At 41.7% G+C, this 22,249-nt stretch overlaps 1 protein-coding gene across 6 annotated transcripts in view; it reads left to right on the top strand.

Moving 5' to 3' along the window:
• Positions 1 to 22,249, top strand: part of PDE4C (phosphodiesterase 4C) — a 487,758-nt gene that overhangs the window by 428,895 nt on the left and 36,614 nt on the right. For all 6 annotated transcript variants that reach the window (XM_072113910.1, XM_072113916.1, XM_072113911.1 and 3 more), the window contains 5 exons: positions 1,211 to 1,402; positions 1,807 to 1,843; positions 3,165 to 3,238; positions 10,248 to 10,297; positions 21,055 to 21,167. In XM_072113910.1, the coding sequence (XP_071970011.1) occupies positions 1,211 to 1,402; positions 1,807 to 1,843; positions 3,165 to 3,238; positions 10,248 to 10,297; positions 21,055 to 21,167 (466 nt within the window). The remainder of the gene's footprint in view (positions 1 to 1,210; positions 1,403 to 1,806; positions 1,844 to 3,164; positions 3,239 to 10,247; positions 10,298 to 21,054; positions 21,168 to 22,249) is intronic.

Genomic DNA, 22,249 nt, shown 5'->3' on the forward strand with positions numbered 1-22,249 from the left:
AGCCCTTTTTTTCTTAAGAACAAGGGAATATGAAGCTAAAAGAATTGTAGATCCTGCAAGAGGGGGCACTAAACTGAATGTCTGTTTATTTGGTTTACAATCCATGACCTGGTGGTAGATGCTCTTAATAGTGATATATAAGAGTGACATCTAATGATGTATTTTTAGGGATTCCTGACTTTTTGTGTTTTCCTCAAATGCTTTATTGTTATAATCTTTTATTACGAACTTAGAAATGTTTCTATCTGTTGTGGCATTGATGTTTTATTCACTAAGAGGCAGAGATTAATTAGTATCCTTGATACAAACGAATTTTGATTTACGGTATATATTTAAGTATACAGTTAGCATACCCCACGGTATTCAAATGGGCAAAACATATAAAAAAAATTTTTTAAACAAAATTAAAGAGAACCCGTCATGCAAAATAACCCTCCTAAACTAAATATATTTTCATAAACTGCCATTAGAGAGCTTTGCCTCTATCCCCTTATTGTCCCTCTACATGCCTGTAAACCTAAGCAATGAGGTCCTAAAGCTGTATGCAAATGACCTGTGAAATGTCCAATGAAGCATTAGCATATTCAAGCTGTCCACTCTATTCATGAGTGGGAGGTACAGCCACACCCCCAGTGCATGACTGACAGCCTGTATAATGGTGTCAGGCTGTATAATGATGTGCTTCCTGGTGCTGGTGGCCACGTGCTGGTGTGTGCATGTGTGTGTGTTTAGGAGAGATACAGCAGCTCCAGGCAGCCATGTTACAGCAGAACATGTCAGATTCATGTGTAGCTGATGTCTGTGTCTCTCACCTGTATATTAGGAGGAAGCAGCATGTCAGCAGATGCAGCACACACACCAGCCATGCTTTACTATACATTACAAACAGACATGAGCAGGGTGAGGAGAGGGGAGGAGTAACAGGGGTGACATCACTGCCTCTGACCATGTGACCAGCCTCATTTATATGATAAAAAATAGATGATTTTACAATGAATAATGTATGAAATAACTAGATAAAGGCTGGGATGGGATCCTTGTGAGCTGCTCCAACAGGTAGAGGTGACAGGACTAGTGTCACAGACCTGATGACAGGTGTCCTTTAAATATGAATCGCCTCTTTGCAGTATTAAAAAATTGTACTTTTGATAAATACAGATGCAATCTTGTATATTTTTACTTTATGTGATTTTTTTGTTGCTTTTTTCAGCTTTGATGTTGAAAATGGCTTATCAGCAGGCAGAAGCCCCTTGGACCCCCAGGCCAGTCCAGGATCAGGTCTGGTACTTCAAGGCAACTTTCCCCACAGCCAGAGAAGAGAGTCTTTCCTTTACCGTTCTGACAGTGACTATGACCTCTCTCCTAAAGCCATGTCAAGGAACTCATCTATTGCTAGTGACTTGTGAGTATGAATGGCCCAACCTTTTCTCGGTTAGTTGGCAAAATCCTTCTCATAGTAAAACACAGTGAAAATACCAGGAGAACTGTGCCATTTTTATCTCATGTCTAATATCTATTAGTATAAAACTTAATATTTATTCTATTATACTTGTACATTCAGAAATTCAATTGCAATATGTATATGTCTTATTAAGTATAGCACCCCCGTTATTCTCATGCATAGTGTTTTATTTTAAAAAAAACCTCACTATTAATGAAGTGCATCAGACCTGAAGAGTATTGGTAAAAAACATTTGCAGTAAATGTTAGAAAAGTCAGATACTACACTGAAGCTGTAAAGCAAGGGTACAGTGATTTAGTTTGCTACTAATAAGAAATATATCTGTTAATCACTCTATTCTTTAGGCATGGAGAAGACATGATAGTGACTCCTTTTGCACAGGTGAGTACTTTATATCTAAACTTAAATATGTGTAAATTATGGGCCTGTGTGCATCAGATATTATATGAAAAAATGTTTGTACCGTGTTAGCCAGTTGAAGAAATTCCTGTTGCTTTTAAAAGGCCAAGTAAAATGATCTCTTTGAGATTGAGATTAGCCTTTGTTGGCTAAGTGAAATAGAAGATGTTACAAGCAAGCTTTAGGGACTGCTAAGGTCCCTTCAACAGGCTTTCTGAAGTAAAACAGATACAAATGTTTAGAGAAGTGAAGCAAACCCAGGTTAGACTGAGCATCTCAGTTGTGGGAACCTTTACTAAAAAAATGGCATGATTTGTAGGGAGAATGAACAGATCTATTGAAAAATATCTTCTATATTTCCACTCATGCCCACCCTGGATGTGGAATTCCTATACACTAACATCCCACACAAAGATGGACTAAATGTTTACCATAAGCATCTCAAGTCTAATGGGATTGCCTCAGGATCAGTACTTCATTGACCAAATTAATCCTCACACATAATTATTTCCCTTTTGGGTTACAAATGTACACCCCCAAAGCTTTTCATGGGAACTATAAAGTGTCTTCTTACAATCCGGCCACGTTAAACCTTTTGCCCACTGTTGAACAACTATGAGGAGGCTGGGGAAAAGGAAGTGGAGTAGGAGGAAAACAGAGGCAAGGAGTGAAATCCTGCAATCCTCAGTGGTGGCAATATATGCCTCAGGCATATGCCAGGTGTGGTGGTGGTGTCACATCCTCCCTTTGCCGGGAAACAGGTGGCCTTGTAACTCCAGAATCAGTGGTAGAGGCTAAGACAGTTGAAGCAGCAGTTTTTTTTTTCTTGGTTTATCATCCACTTGGTTTTTCCTCCTATCTGCATGCAGTGGGATGACAGAAACATTAAGGATGGTTCTTCCAACCACCCATGTTAGAGAGAATGTTGAGTTTCCCTATCATTTCGCTTTCATATCAATTGTATCTGCGCAAATGATTGTTTTAGCCACAATAATAGTACTCGTGTCCAATTCTGGTCATATTGAATACTTCTACTGAGAGCGAGCCCTGTTGGGAAGGAGACCTTTGCTATAGTGCAAATATCATTCTAGCTGCGACCAATACAGATAGAGAGGCAATGATTAAGAGCTGTTTGCCAATATTTATGTCTGTGTTTATTCTTCAACATCCACTTTAACACGGTACATAAAGTTGTCCCTCTGTGTGAAGGCTCAGATTTGGCTTACTTTTCTATAATTTAGCAGATGGTTGTTAATATTATAGTTAATATATGTTGATATTATAATTAAAATATCTCTTTTAGGTTCTGGCCAGCCTGCGAACTGTGCGGAGCAACTTTGCAATGCTAACTCACCTTCAGGAAAGAGTATCGAGCAAGTGAGTCAGTTTGATTTTCTTTACAGTGTGAATGTGTGCCATGGATTTTAAAAGAAATGGGAGAAGGGGGTTTAGGATTTCTGCTGCAAAAAACAGTCCATACAGTGGTTGTAGTGGGCATTTCTACAGTATCCTGTCTGCAGTAAAAATTACATTGTAGAAATGTTCTTTGTGGCCCTAGCCTTAGACAGCCCGTGAAAGGGAAAATCAATGGAAGAAAAAAGCCATAGATTGTAGCTTTGTTATTATAGCAATGTTGAATTATAGATTCAACATCGCTTCCATTTTAAATTATGGCCGCATGAGGATTGATGTGCTGGGGTTTATATCTCTCATTGATTAACTTGTATACCGTATATACTTGAGTATAAGCTGAGACCCCTAATTTTAACACACAAAAACTGGTAAAATCTATTGACGAGTATAAGCCGAGGGTGGGAAATATGTTGGTCACAGCCTCCCCAGTAAATAGCCAGAAAGCCCCCTGTAGTATTTAGCCTGCCAGCCACCTGTAGTATATAGCCTGCCAGCCCCCTGTAGTATAATACCAGCCAGCCCCCTGTAGTATGTAGCCTGCCAGCCCCCTGTAGTATATAGCCTGCCAGCCCCCTGTAGTATATAGCCTGCCAGCCCCCTCTAGTATATAGCCTGCCAGCCCCCTCTAGTATATAGCCTGCAAGCCCCCTGTAGTATAATACCAGCCAGCCCCCTGTAGTTTATAGCCATCCAGCCCCCTGTAGTTTATAGCCTGCCAGCCCCTGTAACATATAGCCTGCAAGCCCCCAGTAGTATATTACCAGCCAGCCCCCTTTAGTATATAGCCGGCCAGCCCCCTGTAGTTTATAGCCTGCCAGCCTCTGTAGTATATAGGCACTTAGCCCCTTTTAATATATAGCCAGCCCCCTGTAGTATATAGCATGCCAGCCCCCGGTAGTATATAGCCTGCCACCCCCTGTACTATATAGCCTGCCACTCCCCTATTATATAGCCTGCAGCCCCTGCCCCCGAGTATATAGCCTGCAGCCCCTGCCCCCAATATAATGCCTGTTGGAAAAAAACAAACGGTGTGTCATGTTCTGACGCCACCCCTCTCCCCCCAGCAGGCCCTCTTCTATACAGCGATGCTCCGGCATTTGCGCCGTGTCCCCACGCTGTCCATCCCAGGGATCATGACATAAGCCACTTGCTGACATCATAGTGTGTACCGATGACGACGCAAATAGTAGAATCAACTTCAAAAAAAGCATAGGACTGGCTTTTTTAAAATGGCAACAAGCGGCTGACGTGACGATCCCTGCAATGGACAGCACAGGGACACAGAGCCGATGCCGGAGCATCGCTGTATAGAAGAGGACTTTATTAACACTAATCATTTTAATTGTTGCTATTTTTAGATGTAAAGAACTTTTTGGTCATTTTTCTAAACAGTTTTCACTGTGGGATGGAGAACAGCAGGCAATTCAGTTTTTTTTTAGTGTTCACGATGCAGGATAAATACCATGACAGTTGTATATTGCTCATCTTTTTATATTTATAGTTTTGTTTCATTCTAAAAATTAATAATATTTACCATTGTTTTAGTCCCAGTGTATTATTTATATACTGGAGTATTTTACCCTGAAAGTAACAGACTTAGTGGCAGTCTATTAGGCTTCTTGTAGGGCCTAATACGTATGGACCTGATTGCATTGATTACACCCTTATCCACCATGTGCATTGGTCCCCTACACTGTTTGTTGAATTAATGATGTCCGACACAAGGAACACCCTCTATCTTAAACTAAATACACTGATGAAGGGTAACAGTTCTTTGAACTTTTGACTTTCAGGCTCCCCCTCCACTACAGTTTTGAAGATTATCAGCATTTTATAAAGAATCATCCTGACCATCTCATACATAAATTTGACTATTTAGCAAATGCTAAGTTATGTAGATTATTGTCTTGTACACACTGCAGCAGGTATTTTGTCTCTCTCCTCCATACAGATCTTCTCAAGATCTTTCAGGTTTTGGGACAGTATTGGGTAATATTGAGTTTCAGCTCCTTTTAAAGATTTTGGATTGGGTTCAGGTCTGGAGGCTGAATAGACCACTTCAGGGGCATTGAAATGCTTCTCATGGAGCTATTCCTCAGTTGCCCTGGCTGTGTATTTCGGGTCATTGTCATGCAGAAATCAAATGCCCTTTTTGATGGAAGGAGGTTATTGGGCAAAACCTTGGGAAAGATGGCCCCATCTATTCCTCCTCAATGTGGTGCAGTCGTCCTGTCTAGAGATGAGCGAACATACTCGTCCGAGCTTGATGCTCGTTCGAGCATTAGCGTACTCGAAACTGCTCGTTGCTCGGACGAGTATTTCGCCAGCTCGAGAAAATGGCATCTCCCGCTGTTGTGATTTTTGGCGGCCAGAAACAGAGCCAATCACAAGCCAGGAGACTCTGCACTCCACCCATCATGACGTGGTACCCTTACACGTCGATAGCAGTGGTTGGCTGGCCTGATCAGGTGACCCTGGAATAGACTAGCCCCTGCCCGCGCTGCTCGGATCATTCTTTGTCTGGATGCCGCTAGGGAGAGAGCTGCTGCTGGTCAGGGAAAGCGTTAGGGTGTTCTATTAGAATAGTGTTAAGCAGGAGTGATTCTACAAGAACCCAACAGCCCTTCTTAGGGCTACAATAACGTTATATATTTACTTTTTTTTGGTTTGCTTGTGGCTGGGCTTGCTGCCACTAGTAGTGCAGCTAGTACCATATTGTGAGGAATTTGCTGGGAGACTTGCGACCGTTGTGTTTAGCTCTTAGTGACACACATATCCACCTCAAACACCGAAGTGGGACAATTTATTAGGGGTTTGATTTGAATTAGGCACAGTCTGCTGATTTATTTTTTTTTACGTTTATTTCTTTTTATAAATCAAAGTCATCAGGCACAGCACAAAATCCAGTTGTGTGCTGTCAGTGTAGGTCAGAAACTAGCCATAGCAATAGGATAGCATCGTTTTGTTTAGAAAACAAAAAAAACACAAAAAAAAAAATTTAAAGTTTACACTTTAATTTTGAAAATGTTTAACCCGAGGGCTAGGGGTAGAGGACAAGGGCGTGGACGTGGGCGTCCAACTACTGCAGGGGTCAGAGGCCGTGGTCCTGGGCGGGGTGAGACACCACCTGCTGATGAGGGAGCAGGGGAACGCCGCAGAGCTGCACTCCCTAGGTTCATCATGTCTCAAGTTACTGGGACTCGTGGTAGAGCACTGTTGAGGCCAGAACAGTGCGAAGAGGTGATGTCGTGTATTGCGGACAATGCTTCTAGCCATTTGTCCACCAGTCAGTCTTCCACGCAGTCTACCCATGTCACCGAAATCAGCACTCCTCCAGCTCCTCCACCTCAGCCTCCTTCCCCCCAGTCTGCCCCCTCCCAGCAAAATTTTGCATTTGAACTGGCATACCGGGATACTGTTTTCCCACAGTCACAAACCACTTGTCCGGTTGCTGCTAGCTATTTTCCGATGCCCAGGTTTTCCACCGGTCGCAGTCTATGGGTGATGATGACATTATTGACGTAGTGGAAGAAGTATGTAAAGAGGTGTCGGACAATGAGGAGACACGGTTGTCAGACAATGGTGAAGTTGTTGTCATGGCAGGAAGTCCGAGGGGGGAGCAGACTGAGGGATCGGAGGATGATGAGGTGACAGACCCAAGCTGGGTTTATAGGCCGGGTGAACACAGTGCTTCTGAGACGGAGGCGAGTCCTGTAGCAGAACAGGTTGGAAGAGGCAGTGGTGGGGCCAGATGGAGAGGCAGGGCCAGAGCTGGTGCATCAGCTCGTGGCGAGGGCTAGATTTTCAGAAGTCTGGAGGTTCTTTAAAGAAACACCGGATGACCGACGGACTGTGGTGTGCAACCTGTGCCAAACCAGGATCAGCAGGGGTTCCACCACTACTAGCTTAACTACCACCAGTATGCGCAGGCATATGAATGCTAAATACCCCACTCAATGGCACCATGCCCGTTCACCTCCGGCCGGGCACACCACTGCTCCTTCCCCTGTGTCATCTGCTAGTCAGCCCCCTGCCCAGGACCCCGGCCCAAACACCTCCCGTGTGAAAACCCCATCTTCGCCTCCACGATCCTCCACAGCATCCACCAGCGTTCAGCTCTCCATACCCCAGACGCTGGAGCGTACAAGGAAGTATAGTGCAACCCACCCACACGCCTAAGCCCTCAACGTCCATATCTCCAAACTGCTTAGCCTGGAGATGCTGCCCTATAGGCTGGTAGAGACCGAGGCCTTTCGAAACCTCATGGCGGCGGCCGCCCCTTGGTATTCGGTCCCAAGCCGCCACTACTTTTCCCGATGTGCCGTCCCAGCCCTGCACAAGCACGTGTCAGACAACATCATCCGTGCCCTGACCAACGCCGTTTCTGACAAGGTCCACCTGACCACGGACACGTGGACGAGTGCTGCCGGGCAGGGCCACTATATATCGCTGAGACCTGGACCGAGGTAGGCCCCGCAATCCTCGGCATCGGCAGTATATGACCAGCCCCAGTAGTATTGCAGTATATGGTAGGAACGATCTGACTTTCTAGGGTTACCCTAGAGCAGTGGTGCCGAACCTATGGCTTGGGTGCCAGAGGTGGCACTCAGAGCCATTTCTGTGGGCACACAGGTAGTCGCCCCAGGACAGAGTTCACCAAACAGGACCAAATCCACCAAATCTTCCTGCAGCCCCCGGCAACTTAAGCGATGCTGCTGTCCGCGCTATTTTAAAGTGACACTTCATTGGCTGTTTGTAACTGCAGGTACAATTGGGAGGTGTGGGCTGAACTGCATTATCTTTGGAGGTTCTCTTACTGGACCCACCATTCTTCTTGTACAGAGTGACCCTGGAGTGAAGCTACTATGATAGTCTGAATTTGCCCTCCTTCACTCAACTGTATTGGTGGCCTCAGGGGACCGATATGCAAGATGTGGAGGAACAGGTAGAAATAAGTTACTGCTCAAAATGCCATGTTGGCACTTCACAGTAAATAAGTGGAGTTTGGTTGTAGTTTGGGCACTCGGTCTCCAAAAGGTTCACCATCACTGCCCTAGGGGGTCTAAGAAATTGTGAAAAAAAAAGTTTAAAAAATGCGACTTTTACACCTTTTTACATGACATAAAAAATGTAATGAAAAGTGATCAAAATGTCGCACAGTCCTTAAAATGGTAGCAATGAAAACATCGTCTCATTTCGCAAAAAATGACATATCACACAGCTCCGTGCACCAAAGTATGAAAAAGTTATTAGCGTCAGAAGATGGCAAAAAATTTTTTCCTTTTATTGTACACATTCGTTTTATTTTGAAAATGTATTAAAACGCAATAAAACCTATATAAATTTGGTATCACCGCGATCGCACCAAACCAAAGAATAAAGTAGAGGTGTTATTTGGAGCGCAGAGTGAAAGTCGTAAAAACTGAGGCCACAAGAACATGACGCACATGCAGCATTTTTCAATTTTTCCACATTTGGAATTTTGTTTCCTGCTTCCCAGTACACAGCCTGTTATAATAAATAACATCACGGGAAAGTAAAAATTTTTACGCACAAAATAAGCCCTCATACAGCTCTGTACACGTAAAAATTAAAAAGTTATGGATTTTGAAGGTGGAGAGAGAAAAATGAGCAAAAAAAAACCCTGCATCCTTAAGGGGTTAAAGAAAAAAAGGTCTGTACATGCTTGAATTCTTTTATTGCAATAAATAAGTATTTAAAAATCATACAATGTGATTTTCTGTATTTTTTTAAAATTCTGTATCTCACTATTGAAATGTGTTTATAATAAAAATTACAGACCTCTTCATTCTTTGTAGGTTGACCGTGAATTAGAACAATGTTCTTGTATACTACAAATTACAACCTGTTCTCACATTCCTTAACAGCTCAGAGTGATTAGGTTGAATCCCAATGAGAGTAACAATGACTAGAAGCAAATGTTGAGATTGGTGAAGAAGTGGTTTAATTATATTGATGTAGACTTGCTGGACTGGCTCGAGCAGACACCAAAATTGTGAATGTGTAGAATAGACCAGGGATCACATTTCAGTTGAGACTCATCGAGAATATGCCCACAAGTTTTCAAGCAGTGTTGAAAGCCAGAGATGTATTTACAAAATACTAACAACATAATAACAATTGTAATTACATGACAATAATCTGCATAGCTAGTATAGATGGTATTATACAGTTAAAAGGGCAATAAATTATAAAAAGAGGGCATTCACAAAATATAAATCTGACGGGTCACCTGAAGCCTCTAATAATTACAAAACACTTACCAAAATCTGTAAGGAAATAAAATCAGCCAAAATACAAAATGAAAGACAGGTGGCTAAATATAGAAAATCAAATCCCTAGAAATTATTTAAGTATATAAATGTGGAAAAAAAAGGTCAGAGGAGGTGGGACCCCTATATTCTGAAAATGGTGGATTAGTAACTTAATTACTAAACAGTTTTTGTTACTGTAGGGACAGCAGAGAGCTTCAAGAAGGGTCTAGATGCCTTTTTACATCTAAATAACATTAACTGTTATGTTATATAGAATTGTTTCCCCTAAATCCCCTCCTCATCCAATCCCTTCCCCTCCTTGGTTGAACTTGATGGAAATGTTTCTTTTTTAACTATGTAACAATGTAACAACTAACAACTAGATTTATGTATGAGCCAATATGAGTGTCTATAAAATAATGTCATGTTGAAAGCTGTAGTGGATGTAATGCATATGAAATCTAAAAAGTCAAATGTTTAAAGCATAGTTGCCATTTTGCTTGTCTGTATAGATGTCATGGTCTCTATTGACTGAGGCATCTACAAAGTTAATCTACAATTTCAAGACTACAGGCTTTAAGTTCACATAGTTGGTCTGTTATGTGCACCAATACATTTGTTGTAGACACATACTGGATATGATCCATCAAAAAATATTAGATTACTATGGTTTCATGATTGTCTTGACTGTTTTTCAGGAGACCATCTGGCAACAATCCACCAGCAGCGTGTAAACCAAACCTTTCTGGTAGGAAGTTAAAAAACATAAAGCTTTTCATGAACCAGATGGACATACACCATATAGAGTACATAGCAAAGCAAGATTTTATCTTAAAATATATATTAATAATTTCAAATTTAAAGGAACAGGCTAGATCAAAAATTATTAACAGTTGGGGGAACATTTCACTGACCAACCTTTTGTACTCCTTGTCTATGTAATCTCTCATCACTTGATGCCTTTGTACAAGTTGCTCTGTATACCGATTTTGTATATATAGATAGCACCGGGTGAATTGTTCATTCAGCAGTATTTATCTATTTAATTATCTTATCCCATCTAAAGGGAACTTTTCATCCAGGACCTCATTTTCTCTAAGGACAGGTTGCAGAAACCCATTACAGCTGGATTGCAAATATGCCTTTTTGCCTTTTCTGAGCATTAACATACTTGTTTTAACGTACCTTACACCTTGACAGAATCATGTTCTGAGTCCCAGGTTTGTTTTGGTTTGTCTGCATTTAAAAAAACAAAACAAAAAATAAATGTGGCTTAACTGTGCTACTTACTCCTGAACTCTCTCAGCCCCCACCTTTGTGCTCCTTTAAAACTCAATATGAGCTTTTTTTTTTTTTTATAAAGTCCCCTAATCACCACCATTTCCTATAAACCTCTAATAAAGTACCAAAAAAACAAAATCACAAAAAACCCATATATTTGGTATCGCTGCGTCCGTATAAGAACTGCTCTGTGAACGGTTAAAAAAAAAAAACTTGCAAAATTGTTATTTTACATCATATCCTTTCTCTAAAAAGTGATTAAAATGAAAGTTATGTGCACCACTGAAAATAACAACTCATCAATGAGGTATCACCGTAATCGCAGTGATCCATAGAATAATGATAACATATTATTTTTATGGTAAGGTGAATGGCACCAAAAAAAGCAAAAAAAACTGAAACCAGAATTGATGATTTTCTTTTTCTATATGGCTGGACTGACTTTAAAAATAACAAAGAGCATATACTCTCAACCAGTAGTGTATTATAATATAGGAGGTTGACTGGGTCAGAAGCCTTGAAGGGGGGCCTATGGCCACCAAAACCTCCCACCAAATTTTATATAAGGAACTTCACCCATGAAATCCTCATAAATCTGTTCCTGCTATCAATACAGATGTACAAAAGAGCCATTTCAGGACCTTTGAAGGTCCTTCAAAGGTTCTGAAACCACAGATTGAAAGCAGGCGCAGATTGAAGAAACGCATCTTCCATTCCCCAAGAAGCTTTTAAGCTTTTTAGTACCATATGCAGGAAGTGAATTACAGACTTGTAGGAGCTATAAATATTCATATAGCCTAGGACCCATGGCAGTCTTAATCCGCTGCTCTCTGCATTCTTGTTCAGCCAAGGTGCCACTCAGCAATGCTGACTGTGTGTATAGACCTGACAGTCTCATGCTGTGCAGTCAAACAAATGCTGTAGTAGGCTCACAGCTGTGGTCAGCAGAGCACCTCTGGCCTCTGTATATGCACTTTACTAGGCCCCTCCCTCCAGCCATACATAAAAACATTGTATTCCCAGACAACCCCTCTAAGGAGGAGATACACATACAGCAGAAAAAAGTCTGTTCTTTTGTGTTACAGCATTAGACAATGTACACATAAATGACATCTGACATCTGCTTACCTAGAACTACAAAAATATAAATATACAGGACAGCAATAGTGATCCAACTGGTTGATTTGTTTCAATGCTAATTTAGACCTTTGAGTGTGAATCAATAAATTTAGTATTGCACCTAAAAAAACAGTGTTCTAGATATAATCACTACATGATGTGATATATGATATTTTAGGATATATTGGCTAGTTCAGCAGAGCGTATGACTATACATAGAGGAAAAAGCAAGGAAACAATTGACGTCAGACATTCCTTTAAAAATACCAGAGGACTTGTATCCAGGGGACTGTTCTACTCCCAAGAGGCCTGACAAACCTTCCACTTCCTGCAAACAACCCCATAACATGGAAAAATGTAACTTATTTTACCCATCTATTTCATGTAGATGGATGCTTGCACTACAGGGTGATTTCCTAATGTGAACTCTCATGACGCTGAACAATTTTCTACAGTCGTAGAATCTCAAATAATAACAATATAATTTTTATATTTTTGGAATTCAGTGTATGTCACCTTTCTCAGTCTGAAATATTGTAATTAATTTGGTGAAATTGTGCTTACAAGGTCAATGCTTTTGTGAAATTACTGATTAAGGGAAGAAAAAGTGAAACATAATCTCTGTAATTTATTCCATAATTGTACTTTTATTTTCTGGCCATAATTTTGCCTACAATGAGGTGACTGATTAGCTGAAATTAAGGTAAGTGTCAGGCTCCGAGGCTGTGGATCCTCTGAACCACTGCGGACGATGCCACAAGCCACTACTTGGGACTGGAGTCTAAGTGGCAAACGGTTTTCACCAAAGCCCGCCACAAAGTGGGTTGGACTTGTTGCGGCGTGGTACCACCAGATCGTTCCACAGGCATGACTTGTCCACAGTGGCAGCCAAGGCCGAGGTACAGAAACGGCAGGCAATATCGCAGTCGGGGACAGGCAGGAGGTCTGGGCAGCACAGGTTCAAAGTCGGAGACGTAGCAACAGGTCAGGGCAGGCGGCAAAGGAGAGAAGTCAAAAAGGGAACCGGACATCACAACAGGAAATCACAGAAATGGCGCAAGGCATCAAACTCAGCTTTCTCTAAGGCTCGAGGCACTAAGCCTCTAAGGCTCGAGGATGTGATGGGAGAGGCAGGTTTAAACAGCCTTATGGGAAAATGGCCAGCGCCAATTAATGGCGGGACTCAGGAGCTGGGACAGGTGAGACAGGTAAGAGGCTCTGGCGCCCACCTCCCTGGGCTCCAGAATTCTGGCTTTAACGAGTCATAAATTTAAAGAGTCAATAGCATTTGTGAAGCCTTTTTGAACCTTGTGAACATAGTAGTGAATGTAGTGATTATAAACTGCCCTAAAAATGCAAGCAGAATTTTGTTATATATTTCTAGGAGATTTTAAGTATACTGTAGCAAGCTAAAGATATTTTGAACTATTACTTTACCATTATCCCATTAATTTAGCGTAGACTTTTCTACCGCCACATTAATTCTAACATATACAGTGCCACCCTTTAATTAAAATGTACAATGTCTCATGCATTATTATTATTATAGTAATTTAGATATATACTTCACCAGAACAAAGTTTAGTACATAAATACAGCACCATTATGGAGTTCAATACATGAGTACAGTACTAAAACGGAGCTTTGTACAGAAACACAGCACCAGGATCAAATCCCAGTCGCACTATAAACTGCCCCAGTATCCAACACAATGCCATCCCCGGTATAAAGGGATTTAGATCAGGGCTTATAGAAGGCCACTTCAGAATAGTTCAGTGTTTTTCTCTTAGGTGTGTGTTTTGGGTCATTATCATGTTGCAAGAATCATGACCTGCGACTGAGACCAAGCTGTCTGACACTGAGAAGCACATTTTTCTTTAGAATCCCTTTATAGTCTTTAGGTTTTATTGCACCCTCCACAGATTCAAGACACCTGAGCCAGATGCAGCACTGCAGCCCTAGAACATAACAGAGCCTCCTCCATGATTCACAGTAGGGACAGTGTTCTTTTCAAGATATGCTTCATTTTTCAGCTCTGAACATAGAGCTGATACCTTGACAAAAAGTTCTATTTTAGTCTCTAGCCATAGAACGGTCTCCCAGAAGCTTTGTGGCTTAACATATAGTTTTGCATAGTGTAAACAATCACTCGGTAAAGTGGTTGATGGATGCAGGTAGTTTGTGAGAGTGCATTAGTCTTAGAATAGATCACTTCAGACTGCTAATCTGACAAGTTCTGGTGAGAACCAATTGTTTGGAATTTCTGTTTATGCCAAAATCCTGAAGGTTTTTTGCTGAAGAAAAGCTCCTGCTGCTTCTGTTATTGAACTTTCTTTAAATACACCCTGGACACATCTGAGTTTTACCACTGCCTGCATTTGACTTTTTCCTGGACTACAAGTCTACAAAAGGGTCCAATTCACATATGGTTGAGGATTCGGGTATCCGTTGCAAGGGGCAACAACAGACAGTACTGGTGAATGTCTTGGCTGAAATGGTCTACAGGTCTGCAAAAGAACATTGTAATGGAGGAGCTTATCAAGCAATTCATGCAAGCAAATTTACAACAGCAACAAGCCTTGGCACAACAGTGGGAGGCTCATGCAGATGCCTTGCAAGCCCAGCAACTGGTGTATGCTCAGCAACAGGAGACCAACTGCCTAATTTTGGAACAAATGGCTGCATTGAGAAAAGCAGTGTCTGTGCCACAGGTTGTCTCGATAGCTGGCCAAACCTCAGATGTAATTGTAAAAGAAAAGGTACAAGCTTCCTTGCAGAAGATGACTACCGAGGACGATGTGGAGGTTTATCTGACTGTCTTTGAGTGAAATGCAGAGAAAACTTGCCTTTAGACCAGTGGGCTGAAGTGCTGGCTCCATACTTAATGGGTGACTCTCAAAAAGCCTATTATGATCTCGCCTCGAAAGAATCAAAGGACTATAGCAAATTGAAGGATGAAATACTTGAACAATTGGGGGTCAGTAAAGCAGTCCAGGTACAGCAATTGACTTTTTGCAAGAAGAAACCTCCAAGGTCCCAACTGTTTGACCTCCTTCACTTGGTGCGGAAGTGGTTACAACCAGAGTCCTCTATACCAGTGGAAAAGGTTGTGATGGATATCTCTGCCCGTGCTCTTCCTGTGCGAGTGCAGCACTGGGTTGCCCAGGGAGGTCCTGAGAATAAAGACAACCTGATAAGCCTGGTGGAGAGATATAATATACCTGAAATTGACAATGCAAAATTACCTTAGTCAAACTGCAAAGCTCAGGCTTCATCCAGTAAGATGCATTCTAAGTCTGTAGGAGAGTAGAGGTGTGTTGCAGAAGGAAATAAACCAGGGTACTTGGAGGCAGCTCCCAAACCAAAATCCCACAAAATAAATGTGTTGGAAATGTAAACATCCTGGTAACATTGCTGCCTGTTCTACTATGACGGCAGATTCAATGCAGTGTTGTGTGGCTCGACACTGTTCCTTATATGCACAACCTGTCTATAGTGCTGAGCCGTGCCGAGTGAGAGAACCTCCGGTCTGCCAGGTGTCTGTCAAGGGCCACAATGTTTCAGCACTTCTTGACTCGGGAAGCATAGTGACGCTTCTCCAAAATAATCTTCACCCATTGTTGTGTGTCCCTGGAAAATACTTGGAGGTAAATGTGTACACGGAGATGTTAAAGACCATCCAATGGCCCAAGTGACTATAGACTCTGAATGTGGTACTGTGTCCCACCAAGTAGGGGTGGTAAAAGGTGGTAAAATGCATGTAATTGTAGGACATGATTTTCCTTTGTTTTTGGAGCTGTGGGGAAAAATATTTCCTAATGATAATGATATGTCTTCTCTGTGCAAACCTGGGAATAATGAAATGCAATTGCAAGCAGTATGGGAACCTACAGAGGTACCTGAGATTTTTCATTTAATGGTTTTAGTTGGGTAGGAAAGTGAAAACCCAAGGCCAGCGGAAACATTTTCAGGTTTAGAAGTGGGTTGGGCTAATTTTGGGACAGCCCAATTCCAAGACCTTACATTGAAATATGCATGTACTCAATGGTGTACCCCAAGAGCCAGGCACTGATAAACAGCTTACTTTTTTGAGGTGCACAATGACCTGTTATACAGAGTAGTCCAAGTCAACAAGGAAGTGGTGGAACAACTGGTTGTCCCCAAACCCTATAGAAAAATGGTATTAGATATGGCACATTCCCATGTGTTAGGGGTCACCTAACAACAGACAAAACAAGGGAGCGTATCTTTCAGAGGTTTTATTGGCTGCCATAAAGAAATTGAGAACCATTATAAATCCTGCCCCCCATGTCAGATATATGCCTGTGTCTCATTTCAGAAGCCATTTGGTGCCCCTTCCTGTCATTGAGGTACCATTTGAACGCAATGGATTTAGTGGGTCCATTGGTTGTCTGCTAGGGGACACCAATACATTATAGTGATTTTGGATTATGCTAACAGGTATCCTGAGCCAATTCCATTGAGGAACACGTCATCTAAGAGTCTTCTTAGGTCTTCTCTAGGGTGGGTCTTCCCAAAGAAATCCTGAAAGACCAGTGGACACTATTCATGTCCAAGGTTATGAGAGAATTATGTAACATTGTACAGATTAAGCAGCTAAGAACTTCTGTATACCATCCACAGACTGACGGGCTGGTAGATAGATTTAACAAAACCTTAAAGGCAATGTTGAAAAAGGTTAAAGAAGATGCTAAAGATTGGGGCTGTTTGTTACCATATTTATTATTTTCCATTAGGGAAGTTACATAGGCCTCCACAGGGTGTTCTCCATTTGAATTGGTGTGTGGTAGGCACCCTTGTGGTCAACTTGACGTAGCTAAGGAGACATGGGAGACTGAGGCCACCCCTTACAGAAGTGTAATTGACCATATTGAACAGATGGAGGGAAGGATTTCCAAAGTAATGTCAATTAAAGAGCTCATACATAGGGACCACGAAGAACAGTGTAGGGCAGGTGTCAGGAACCTTTTTAGCCGAGAGAGCCATGAACGCCACATATTTTAAAATGTTTTTCCGTAAGAGCCGTACCAAATGCACATGCCCCCCAGTAGATAGGTAGTCCCAGTGTCATGGGTGCCCCTGCGATCTAGGTCTCGGATTGCAGGCATACCTGTGCCACTCACCGTGGTGGCGCCCCTTTCTAAGCTCACTCAACCCACCACTTTCCGGCTCCAGCCGGAACTCATGGATTTAAAGGGCCAGTGCACGGCTCATTGGTGCTGCCCACTTCCCAGGTTCCTATAAAGACCGGCAGCTACCAGATAGGTAACCATAGCACATGCCCCCAAGTAGATAGGTAGCCACAGCAAAAAAAAAAAAAAAAAAAAAAAAAAAAGAATATTCACTTACCAGTGCTATATGCAGCCAGCTCCTCATTGCTCCCATGCTCTTCTCTCTGACCCAGGCTTAGACGATGGCACCTGGGTCATACAAAGGACATAGGCTGCCTGTGTCAAGTGATCAGTCTGACACAGCAGCCATCACTTTTTATGAAAGCTCTGTCTGAGAGCCATATGCAGCCAACAAAAGAGCCACATCTGGCTCCTGAGCCATAGGTACCCTACCTCTGGTGTAGGGTATACAATCGGTCTGCTAAAGCCAGGTGACCATGTCCTAATATTGGTAACCACTGTTGAAAGTAAATTCATGGCAGGGACCTTTTGAAGTTTTGGAGAAAGTTGGTGTAGTAAATGACAAAGTACATCAGCCCAGTAAAAGGAAAGACATGCAGTTATATCATATGAACCTGATCAAGCCATGGAAGGAAAGGCACTCACTTACAGCAATAAGTTGTTCTTCCTCAGATACTGAACTAGAGTGTAAGGTGAAAATTGCTTGTACATTGTCGTGTTCACAAAAACAAGACTGTGAGGAATTTTTACAATGTAATCAGATGAGCTTGCCAGGGTGAACGGAAGTCAGTGAACATGGTATCAGTACTGAGCCACATGTAAGATTAAGAGTAAGGATAAAGCCGTATAGAATACCAGAGGCCCATAGACAGGTAGCTTCATAAGAAGTCAGAAGAATGTTGAATTTGGGGTGAATGAAAAATCCAAAAGTGAATGGTCTAGGCCCATTGTGTTGGTCCCAAAACCAAATGGAACCTGGCGGTTCTGGAATGACTTCCGGAAATTTAATGAAGTTTCAAAAATGGATGCGTACTCTATGCCCAGAGTACAGTCATGGCCATAAGTTTTGAGAATGATATTATATTTTCACATGATCTGTTGCCCTCTGGTTTTTATGTGTGTTTGTCAGATGTTTTTATCACATACAGAAATACAAGTGCAATCATATTATGAGTAACAAAAGCTTTTATTGACAGAATGAGTTAATGCAGCACATACAGTCATCCCAACCCTACCCTATTTACAAGGGTTGGGCAACATGTAGCCTATTACACCCACATTATTTTGTGTATATTCATAGTATTCAACATACACAAAAGTGGCACCAAAGTGTAAATCACTTAGATCAATATTATGTACATAGCATCATGGCATCACGTAACAGATCAATATCTCTGTTTCTGAGTTTCTGATTGTATCCAAAGTACAGTGGTATGGTAGCAATGAAAAAGACGGCTAATCTTGCAAAATATGACACATCACACAGCTCCAAACACCGAAGTATGAAAAAATTATTAGCAGCAAAAATGAAGAATTTTTTTTTTTATAAAGAATGTTTTAATTTTTCTAAATGTATTAAAAAAACAATAAAACATATATAAAATGTAGTATTCCTGTGATCATACCAACCATAATAAAGTAGAAATGTCATTTGGGGGGGAAAGAAGTAAAAACCAAGTCCACAAGAAAATGTTGCAAATGTGTTTTCCACCAATTCCTCTGCATATGGAATTTTTTTCCGCTTCCCAGTACATTGCATGGAATATTAAATACTGTCACTATGAAGTGCAATTTGTCACGCAGAAAACTCACACAGTGCTTTACATGGAAAAATAAAAAAGTTACAGAAATTTGAAGGTGGGGTGTGAAAAATTGGAAACGCAAAAAGCAAAAAAAAAGGTCCTGATTGTTAAGGGGTTAAGAAATAGCTTATTGCAGTTGTTTACAAAATTTTAGGATGTCATAGGCAAGTGTCTCTTTAACCCCTACGCGCACGTGGACGTTATAGTACAATCCTACGGGAACGTTCTATAACTCCCGCTTCTGGCACCGGATCACGAACGGAGCCGGCACCAGAAGCAGCGGCTGTCAGCTGTATAATAAAGCTGACACCGCGCTTTAACACCCGCGATCAAGCACGACCACAGCGTGTAAGGGTCCTCCCCCTATGGATCGGATCCCCCATGCCGCTTATTGGGGGATTGATCCACTTCTGGGCAGCCCAAGGTCTGCCAAGTGCCCCGGGGCTGCCCGATGTCCTGAGTAGTCAGACCCCTTTTGGGTCTGACTGTAAACTGTCTGCGCATGTGTCTGCATGCTCAGACAGTTTACACTGCTCTACAATGAATAAGTATTGTAGAGCAGTACTGGTTCAAGTTTGTAGAAGTAAAAAAAAGTTAACAATAAACACTGACAGAATAAATAAAAAAATATAACTAAAAACGTAAGCCCCTAAAATGTCACTTAATAAAGTATAAAAAAAAACACACACAAAAGAACCGGCCCCCAAAAAAAATCTTCCCAAAAATTGATGATTTTCATTTCCTCCACCGACAAAGAGTTAATAAAATCTCACCAATTAGCTATAGATGCCCCAAAAAGTGCATCTCATGTGGCAAAAAAATAAGACCTATAGGTCCACATTAAAAAATAGAAAAAAAAATTATAGTCTGTACAATTTGACAATGCAAATCTGATCTGGATGGCGCCTCCTCTTCTATGCCCGGCCGTGCACCCATACAACAGGTCACCACCACATATAGGGTATCGGTGTACTCGGGAGAAATTGGGTATCAAACTTTGTGGAGCCTTTTTTCATTTAATCCATTGCAAATGTTTAATTTTCCACCCAAAATGAATGTATTGTCAAAAAATATAACAATTATAACCTCCATTTTGTTTTAACCCCTATAAAACGCCTAAAGGGTTACAAACTTTTTAAAAGTGCTTTTTCATACGTTGAGGGGTGTAATTTGCATAATGGGTAATTTACAAGTCTAGCTATTACCGTATATACTCGAGTATAAGCCGAGTTTTTCAGCGCTGAAAAACCTCACCTCGGCTTATACTCAAGTCAAGAAAACAAACAAACCGTGTACTCATCTTCCGACGCCCCCCCGGCAGGTCCTCTTCTGTCCCCGTGCTGTCCGTCGCAGGGATCATGACGTCAGCCGCTGGCTGACGTACTACTATGTGCGCCGGCATCGGCACACACTATGATGTCAGCGAGCGGCTGACGCCATGGTGCCTGCGACGGACAGCACGGGGACACGGAGACAATGCCAGAGCATCGCTGTATAGTATAGGCATAATATTGAGGGTAGCGGGGGGGGGGGGGCTGGCAGGCTATATACTGCATGGGGGGGTGCTGGCAGGCTATATACTGCAGGGGGGACAGCTGTGTGCCCATCACAGGACATCTCCATTCATCCCTAATAATATTTCCTGCCCGGGATCACACACCTCTCATGCTGTGTGCTCACTATGAAAGGTTCTGGGGGTTTGTTGTGAAAAGCAATCTGCAGGTGCCATCAACCCTATGTTTTCTATGTGTGAATTATTGAAGCAGTTTATCTCCTAACAACTAGGCCGATTTATCATAAAGAGCTGTGTGAAGGCTTGTTTTCTGCATAACAGATTGTACTTCAGTGACAGTATTTAATATTCCATGCCATGTACTGGGAAGCAGGAAAAATTGGATCAGAACCCTTGTAATGTACAAAATACAGTGGCTGGTTTTCTTGTATAAATATCTGTCTATTAACACTATATACTCTTACAATTTATTTCTTTGTGTAACTGAAAATTTCATCCTCCTCCTTGGCTAAAAATAATCTACAAAAATAGTAAGAGGAGTATTATTACCCTTCTGCAAAAATGTTAGTTTGACCTCTGGTTGTAAATTTACCCTTGATATCATACTTTTGATATCATACTTTTCTTCCATCCATAGAGGATGCCGTTCAGAAACTGGCCGTTGAAACTTTGGAAGAGTTGGATTGGTGTCTGGATCAACTGGAAACTCTACAGACTAGACATTCAGTCAGTGAAATGGCCTCAAACAAGGTAAGATCCTCAGTTAATATACCGGCTTTTAGAAAACCAATTCTTCTCGTTGACATAGTATTGTACCTTATACTATAAATAGATACAACATAACCATATAAAAATTAAATTGGCACTTAAATTAGCACTTCTTGAACAGATTGGTTCATACAATATTCTGTTAACTCTCAAGAAAAGTTTCCACACTGAGTCCTTTGAGGGGTTTGTTTTATTTTTGGTTGCCAGCAGGGTTCAGCCTGCTGCCCAAATAATGCATGGTAAATATGGTGTTCCATCAGGATCCACAGGAAAGTCTGATTATGCATGTTACGGTATGTAAGTAAATGATGCAATATACATAATTTTACATAATTGCAATATTCTAGGTTCACAACATTGGGAGTTTTTCCATAGGCCACACTATTAATATTATATTGGATAGGTCCAATCCTCAGCACCCCTGCCGATCAGCATTTATGCATCCATTGTTTACTCTGATCTCACTGTATAGTGGTTAGGGGCAGTAATTGGAATTACAGCTTTGCTCCATTCAGTGACTGACTTCCATTATAAATTTCAGCAGCAGGGGTATTTTTGTAATATTGTGCATTTTTTCTACATAATTGCTTCACATGTAAGAAAATAATTTGAAAACCTGATACTCACTTATCTTCCACCATTCTCTGTATCCCAGCATCCTGATGTAAATACATGATGCTGCCATTCACTACCATTCTATGCAGTTGTTACTACTTAGCGCTCCATGTCCGATATACCGGACACAGAGCTGATGCCGGCTTAGCTTGAGATCGGAGCTGAACTGGCATCATTAAACACTGGGTGTCAGCTGTTACTAATTGTAACATCCACATTCAGAGTGATCTCCGATTGTGGGTGTGTAACCCGTTAAATGCACTTAAACTGCCTGGCAGGGATCTCTCCACCATGGGGGCGCCAATAGCTGTAATCGCAGCCCTGAGTTTTGATCAGGACCCCAGGGCTATCCGCAGACAGTGCCTGTAAGACGCCGTGTGTGAAGAGAACTCAACCCCTTAACGCCGAAGCCACTTTTCACCTTCCTGACACGGGCCATTTTTTCAAAT

This window comes from Engystomops pustulosus, chromosome 1, assembly GCF_040894005.1.
Source record: "Engystomops pustulosus chromosome 1, aEngPut4.maternal, whole genome shotgun sequence".
NCBI lineage: Eukaryota > Metazoa > Chordata > Amphibia > Anura > Leptodactylidae > Engystomops > Engystomops pustulosus.